The sequence below is a fragment of the Rosa chinensis genome, chromosome 7 (genome assembly GCF_002994745.2).
Source record: "Rosa chinensis cultivar Old Blush chromosome 7, RchiOBHm-V2, whole genome shotgun sequence".
Lineage (NCBI taxonomy): Eukaryota > Viridiplantae > Streptophyta > Magnoliopsida > Rosales > Rosaceae > Rosa > Rosa chinensis.
This window is the reverse complement of record NC_037094.1, coordinates 26,230,709-26,239,100: the sequence shown is the minus strand read 5'-3', so window position 1 is coordinate 26,239,100 and position 8,392 is coordinate 26,230,709. Positions and strand designations below refer to the sequence as shown.

General features: G+C 38.0%; 1 protein-coding gene across 1 annotated transcript; it reads left to right on the top strand.

The window, feature by feature from the left end:
* The first annotated feature begins 3,380 nt into the window (after nucleotides 1–3,380).
* On the top strand, nucleotides 3,381–8,109 carry LOC112176513 (protein NRT1/ PTR FAMILY 7.3). Its single transcript, XM_024314470.2, has 5 exons — nucleotides 3,381–3,511; nucleotides 3,739–3,859; nucleotides 5,800–6,017; nucleotides 6,183–6,745; nucleotides 6,859–8,109. Exons 1-5 carry the CDS (start codon nucleotides 3,485–3,487, stop codon nucleotides 7,727–7,729), a joined length of 1,800 nt encoding a protein of 599 aa, XP_024170238.1. The 5' UTR covers nucleotides 3,381–3,484; the 3' UTR covers nucleotides 7,730–8,109.
* The last annotated feature ends 283 nt before the right edge of the window (nucleotides 8,110–8,392 follow it).

Genomic DNA, 8,392 nt, shown 5'->3' with positions numbered 1-8,392 from the left:
AGACAGATTAACAATCATTTATTTGAGTCAATTTCTATTAGAAGATACTGGAGCATTGCTTCAAGTTATTATTTTGTTTTGTGTTTGGGCTGCATTTGTTTTATTTTTTTTTGTTTTTTTTTTATATTTTGTACATCCTAGGAAATCTGTAGAAGTCATTCATAATAAAGTATATAGATTTTCATAAATCAATAAAAGTCTGTTGCTAAAATCAATGGTTTTAAGAAATCCATAACAGTCTATCAACTTTTTAAAGAGTCTGTGGACTTTTAAAAAAGTCTGTCATTTATAAAAAGTCTTTAGAAATGCTCTCTTACTATTGTGATTCTCTTTATTGTCAATAAACTTTGTTGTCATTTTTATCAACAAAAAAAAAAAGCTTCTTGTTTTTTTTGAGCTGAAATAGAAACTTCATTAGTCTAAAATTTAAAACGGCACTTAAGTAAGGGGAACTACTACTAGGGCTGGCCGTGGTACCACCGGATTTTTTGGCGTCAGCCGAATACTGACCGAAAGTCATCGGTTTCACCAAATGTGTTGCCGTAACCGTGCCAGAGCTTTCGGTTGCCAGAAGTTCGGTTTACCGATTTCAACGGTCAGTTTTGGCCGATATTTGAAAAGTCCGATTGTCAGAATTTGGAGGATTGCAGAGATAAAATCCGGCGATAATCTGGCTCTTATGTATAATCTGCCTCAGATTTGTAACCCAAGTGAAGGAGAAGAGGATTGCAGTATGAGGAGGAAGAAGAAACAGAAAGAAGGAAGAGTACAGAGTTGAGGTGAAAGAAGCTGAGAGTGAGAGAAGAACAGCAGCCCTCCTAATTCCAGATCTAGAATTCAGTTGGAGATCCGATTTTTGATTCATATCTAGAGGTGAAAGAAGAAGTGGAATGATGAATAAGAAAAATGATGAGAAAATGGAGGAAGAAGAACAAGAATCTAGGAAGAACAAAAGTCAGAAATGAAGAGAGAGAGAGAGAGAGAGAGATAGCAGAGAGTAAGAAAACAGAAGAGGAAGAGAAACTGAGAAAGAACGAAGAAGAGAGAGAGAGAGAGTTGTCTCAAAGTAGAAGACTCGAAAGAGTTTTTAATTTTTATGATTTCTGATTCAAGTATATTTTTTAGTTTTTGTGCAATTGACAACAAGCAAGCTTGTGGCTTAGTGGTAAGTGGCTCGAGTTTGTAGAGAGATTTGCAAGGGTTCGATCCTTGGCAGGCGCAAGAGGGGTAATATTTTCGGGGAATTAAATCCAGAAATTTCTATCTCGGCTGGTTCGGTAACACCGAACCTATGCAATTGGCCTAAAACATTGCCGACTCTTCGGGTACAGGATTTGTCGGTCCCGACACCACCAGTTCGGCCAGTTTTCGGTTGGTTCCGGTTGGTATGGTAATTTGAGCCAGCCCTAACTAATACCATCCACTAGTATACTGTTCAATAGAACACCCGGATCCCACACCGTCGCAAAATGAAGTCCACCTTGAATTGGAACCATAATCCAGCAAAGAGCACGAACATAAATCAGCAAAATAGATATGTCGGATCAGATCAAAGATTTGTATTCAAACAAAAATGACAAAGAAATATGGAGATGAAGGAGCGACAAGGCTTCCTATAATGCACCTCAATCAAAGGCAAACTAGCTAGATATCGCGTAGCGATCAAGAAAATATTGACTAACAAAATAGTGTTATCTATTGCTCGTTCATCATTCGCCACATTGATTTTACTGACGTGATCAATGCAATTTGAAAATACCTTGTACGTATCGCTTTTTAACTATTTAATCCCCGTCAACACAGTTGCCTTATCAACTTTTGGATCATTATAATTATTGTATTCGAATAGATTGTCGTGTTACTGTCTGTGGTTACATGTATGTGATTTTCGATCATGGAAGTATGTGGGATCTTTGCCTGTGGCCTAGGCGCATCAATATTAGCTCGGAATTGCTCATGGCCGATTGACCTATCAAAAAGTTGTTTCAGTTCATGGTCGTGGTATAATGATTATTATTATGTCAGAATACAAATATAACTGAAAAAAACACCGTAACGATATTGGATCATATCATAGTAATCACTCACTTAAACTAATAAGCAGTTTAACCACTTAATCAATGCAGAAGATTGAATACTGAGAAATTTAGCTGAATTCATCATTTTCAAAACAAAAAATATTGTTCCCAAAGAATGCTAAACAACCTACAATGAGTTGTCTATTGAGTTGTTTCCAACGTGCATAGAGATAGAACTATTGGCCATGAATTACTAACCTTAAAGAAATTTGTATGACTTTGAAGAGCAAGTACTCAAGAACTTAGGCATCTTTCCTCTTTAAGAACCCAATGTCATATAAAAGGATGGCATTCTGCCGGAAATAAGTCCAAAAAAAAAAAAAAAAGTATTCATCCCAAATCACTCGTTTATTATAGAATATTTTTGGACACTGGACAAAGTGCATTTTGAATTAATACCCTCATCTCCTTATAAAAATTATATAAGGCATATTATCTTGCGTGTAAGAGAATGTCTTAGCAACTTGAGGCATAAAGTATGCAGAAACATGTGCATTATTTGTGCATATAATTCAAAACGCCACCAATTCCTCTCAAGAAGAATGCGAACTCTTCAGTCTTTAACTGTGATTAATGAAATGTCCATATGATTAAGGAATCTTATCCTTCATAATAATTGAGCAGCAAATCTATGACATATATTATATCTCTAATTGTAAGAAACTAAGAAAAAACAAGTGCATGTAAGTGTTCTTATCCTCTTTTTAAATGATCCTCAGCTAAGTGACAAGCTAAATTCATTGCATTATTAAAGAACACTCGGATTTGTTGCAACTGACTAGAAAGGGATAAAATAGGATAATGTCCATATGTGCAATGAGAAAACTGGTAACGTATGAATTCAAGTAATTATGGAAGCCAAAAAACGAAAGTAATTAAATAAATGTCCAAATTTTCCAAAAAAAAATGGCGATAATCAGCATCAAATTGGGAATATGCTAAAAACAAGGAATCAAAATTTTTTCAAGGAATAACATTTTGATTCTAGAAATTCACGTGAAAACTAATGAGGTTTTATGCTACATTTCTAGAGCATTTCTTCCATACCATAATGGAAGAACTCGATTTTCAAAAGTGTTATTTGTTTTTTGAAAAACAGAGTAGGGAAGAATACAATGGAGAACCTCTCCATTTTCTCTTTTGCTATCTGGTCCAAACAGATTGCACCTAAACCAAAAAGAAAAAATGAAAAGAAAACAAAAGGATTATTATTTCCTTTGGTGTCCCCACTTTCATCTGTGAAATCTGGACCGTCAATTGTCCCCTCCTTTCCTTTATATAATACACCTCCCCCTCTCTTTTCTTTGCTCAAGTAGTTCAGAATATCGTCTCTTCCTTTTAGCACTCACAACCTTTCTCTAAGCTCTGTCAATAATCCAAAGCGTTTCTCACTCTACACATCTTCAATGGCCTGTTTAGAGGTCTGCAACGAGGTAATTTAGCAAACCCCACAATGTCCTTCTTTCCCTCACCGTCTTTGAGCTCCCCTTTTTGTTTATCTGTGTTTCATTTAATCATGTCCACCTTCTTGGCATGATTTCCTTGTTTTACCACATGCATTCTTGAGAAATGGCAACTCTTTGTTGTGTGATCATAGTATCAAAAAAAATCAGTATAGTTTATTGATTTTCATTTTCTTATATATGAAAAAAAATTTCAGGGCAAGTTCAAAGAAGATGAAGAGGGAACCACAAACACACTTGATGGAAGTGTAGACATGCATGGCCGCCCAGCAATCAGAGCAAAATCCGGAAGATGGGTCGCTGGAATCATCATTCTTGGTAAGCACCGTTTTCTCAAATCACTCTTCAAAAAAATCCAAGAAACAGGGAAAAAGAAAACTCACATATATCTCTTGGTTTTCTTGGGTTCCTCAATTGTGTTTATATGACAAATCACAAACCTCATCAAAATTGTTACTCCCAAGGTCCCCTGCTTTTATTTACCCAGTAGTAAAAAAACGGTCCTCTGGTTTTATTGCTTTTATTACTTGGTTCTGCTGCCTTAGATTTGGGTTGCTTTGTTCAAGAACCTTCAAGCAAATCTTTTGAAAATGAGCAAGAGTTTATCCAGAACTGGGATGAAATGGAAGCCTGTGTATTAGATAAGCAGTTTTGATTTTTCTTTGATAAGCTAGAAGCAAATATAAGGGAGAGAGGATTTGATACACTTGGCACTGAAACCCAGAACCAAGTGTTGCAGAGTCCTTGTTGCATGCTGGGTTTCTCTATAGCCAGCTAAACTCCACTAGTGCCCCAATTTAAAGTGCCACTACGTTCACCACCACAAGAACATGGCTGTTTTAGAGAGAGAAACTTGGAGAGAGTGGGAGTGAGAATCTTCGATAGAGAAAACGAGACTTGTTAGGTTCAAAGTGTGAGAGGGAGAGAGAAGCAGACGACATGACCAAAAAGTAGAGAGAGAGGAGCGTGAATGTGAGGGAAGCATGCACTCAGAGTAATACGTCTCAGACACGTAATCGGTGTCTGATTTGCATGACGTGGGTTTCTGCCACGTGTCCTTTCCTCAAATTTTACGTTAAAGGGTTCAAGAGTTTTCTACTCGCACTATCCCCAAAGCCAATGTGTCTTCATATTTTTGCCAAAAAAAAAAAAAACTATTTTCTTGCATTAGATTTTTTTTTGGTTTTTTTTTTTTAATTGTCCATAAGCTGGAGATTATAATTGTGTTTATGGTTTATGGTCATGTCCTAGTTTCCACTTAAGTCTGGAAGAATGCCTAATCTAAAGCATGACTGTAGATCCAAATATAACTCTATATAACACCCTAAAGTTTTTCTGCTTTGCCACATATATATCCTCGAGTTTAGGTCACTTTGGTGTCCAAAGAGGGGAATAGCCCTTTTTCTTTCTGAAATGTTTTCACCAGCAGAGAGTAGGAACCCATATCGAGAGGTACTGAACACATTTTATTCGACTCCCAGAAAAAAAAAAAAAAAAAACACCCCTTTCATATTTTCAGAAGTAGTTTTTATCAACACTATTGTAAATGAACCTAATTGATGTGCATGCTTTATCAGTGAATCATTAATTTGAGGTTCCTATATAGAGAAGGAACTGTATATGTGTGCATCTGAGTTGCTGTCAATTTGCTGGATAGCTATTTTGATTGCACATGTATATTGATCTGATGCATTAATGAGTGACCGATCGATCTTCTGGTAGAATAGTCTAATTTCAGTTGTAGATGACAATAACAGTTTGATGCGTATGTAGAGGATGGACCAAACTATGAGACAACCTGAACATGCTTGATGATGAATGCTAACCATATATGGACTTTGATTGTGTTCTCAAAATGCTTTCCGAAAGCTTCCCTTTTCACTCTTAAGAAAATTCTTGTTACCCTTGAATGTGTTTGATTTCAATGCGAAGCAACTCTGAAAACGATTTCTTTGATCATCTAAAGCATGGGATAACTTCTTTCCCTAAAAAAAGAAAGATGTCAAAGGAAAGAAAATATATATAAACTCAATCTGTTACAAGCACAATTGTTGCTATATCCCTGGTCTTTGAATTCTGTTTAGATCATATATCTTTTTGATTGGGATCTCATATAGTCAGGTACATGTATTTAAACTTGGCGTCAAGTTTTCCAACCCAATTAAATCTTCCAGTTTCAATAGTAGCTTGAAAGTTGAAACCACATGTTTTGAACCTTCTGACCTTTTTGTTATTGTATTGTTCAATTGAAAAATCAGTGAACCAAGGTCTGGCTACCCTAGCATTCTTTGGAGTTGGGGTGAACCTGGTCCTTTTCTTAACCAGGGTGTTGCAACAAAACAATGCGACGGCAGCTAACAGTGTGAGCAAATGGACCGGAACCGTCTACATCTTCTCCCTAGTTGGTGCTTTCCTCAGTGATTCTTATTGGGGACGCTACAAAACCTGTGCCATCTTTCAAATCATATTTGTCATAGTAAGTGCCATTTACTTGCATTATTTATCGGGATTCAAACAATGAGCTAGGCACCATTGTTTTCCAAGACGAAAGCATGCCATCCAAAACAAAAGGACTATAGCATTAACTGAGGATAAGTTAGTATTCTTTGCAATGCTTTGTTCCTAATACATTAACTTGCAGGGGCTGGCATCATTGTCACTATCATCGCAACTCTTCTTACTGAGGCCCAAAGGTTGTGGGAGCCAAGAAAATCCATGTGGAACTCATGAAAGCTACCAAATTGTGTTATTCTACCTCTCCATCTACCTCATTGCCCTAGGAAATGGAGGGTACCAACCAAACATTGCAACATTTGGAGCTGATCAGTTTGATGAAGAGGACCGCAGGGAAGGACACTCAAAGGTGGCATTTTTCAGCTACTTCTACTTGGCAATGAACCTAGGCTCCCTTTTCTCCAACACCATATTGGGGTACTTCGAGGATGAAGGAATTTGGGCAATTGGGTTCTGGGCGTCCACTGCGTCTGCATTTGCAGCATTGGTCCTGTTTCTTATAGGGACTCCTAGGTACAGGCACTTCAAACCAAATGGTAACCCTCTTGCAAGGTTTTGCCAAGTCTTAGTTGCTGCTGTGAAAAAAGGCAAGGTAGAGATGCCATCAGGTGGAGAGGAGCTATACACAGAGGAAAGGAAGGAGTCTTCCATGAATGGCAACCGAAAGATCCTCTACACCCATGGGTTCAAGTAAGAGCATAACATAAAACTCCACGTTCTTGATACTTTGGCTGATTCCTTCAATAGGTACCTCATTATTGTTATGACTTCAGAAACATAGAGCTAACTTCCTTTAAACACAGGTTCCTGGACAGGGCAGCATATATCTCATCAAGAGATTTAGACAACCAGAAGCAAGGTCTCCACAACCCATGGCGTCTCTGCCCAATTACACAAGTGGAAGAAGTTAAATGCATTCTAAGGTTACTCCCAATTTGGCTGTGCACCATTCTCTATTCAGTGGTTTTTACACAAATGGCTTCTCTATTTGTAGAGCAAGGAGCTGCTATGAAAACGACTGTTTCAAACTTCCGCATTCCGCCAGCGAGCATGTCTAGCTTTGATATCCTCAGTGTGGCAGTTTTCATTTTCTTTTACCGCCGAATTCTTGACCCACTTGTGAGCAAAATAAGAAAATCAGATTCCAGAGGACTTACTGAGCTTCAGAGAATGGGAATTGGCCTTGTTATAGCAATCTTGGCAATGCTTTCAGCTGGAATAGTGGAGTGCTACAGACTTAAGTATGCAAAGAAAGAATGCACCCATTGCGATGGTTCAAGCACCCTAAGCATCTTCTGGCAAATACCTCAGTATGCATTCATAGGTGCTTCTGAGGTTTTCATGTATGTAGGTCAGTTGGAGTTCTTCAATGCACAAGCACCGGATGGACTGAAGAGCTTTGGAAGTGCCCTGTGCATGACATCCATATCTCTGGGTAACTACGTTAGCAGCTTGCTTGTGAGTATGGTCATGAAGATATCAACTGAGGATCACATGCCCGGATGGATTCCTGGAAACCTCAACAAAGGTCACCTAGATAGATTTTACTTCCTCTTAGCTGCCTTGACATCAATAGATTTGATTGTCTACATTGCATGCGCCAAGTGGTACAAGTGTATCAAGTTGGAGGGAAGATTTGAAGAAAATGAAGATCAAGAAAACTTCAAAGTATGATGGAAACATCAAGGAGGCATGTTAAGACCTATGCTAGTAACCTATATTAAATAAGATGAATGAGGTCATAAACAGCGGGGTTAAGAGAATCTCTTTCTTACCAACTCTCTTACACCCGTTTTTCTCTGTATCTTAAGCAGCAACACTGTACTTTGACTGTGCAGGCTGTTCGAGTAGTGAGTGGTGTGTTGGAAGAGGTGGGTAGCTTTTGGTTTAGGTCTTAGATCTTCCCTCATTCTCATTTGTTTGTTTTATTGCTAGCTACAGAATATACATGTGCTTCTAGAGAAATCTATTGTAATGATGGGAACTCTTTGAAGCTGTCGTAATAAGTATGTAAGAGAACTGCTCTGACCTTTATGGAAGCACCTCTTCCTTCAGACTTGACTTGTATATTTCCTTAAAAAAGACCATCTATTGGAACCATGTTAGCAAAGGCCTGGCCCCAACACACCCACACCCCCCCAAAAAAAAAAAAAGAAGAAGAAAAGAAGGCTTCTTCCCAGGGAAACTAGTCCTGGAAGGTGATTCTGTGAGCATATCCTGCTTTCTGGGATGGAATCTGGTTTGCTGTTAGCCAACAACAGATGGAAAGAAACTTGATGATATTTCATTTTCTGATTCCTCTTTGGCAACATAGAGAACACCAACTATGAGGATTAT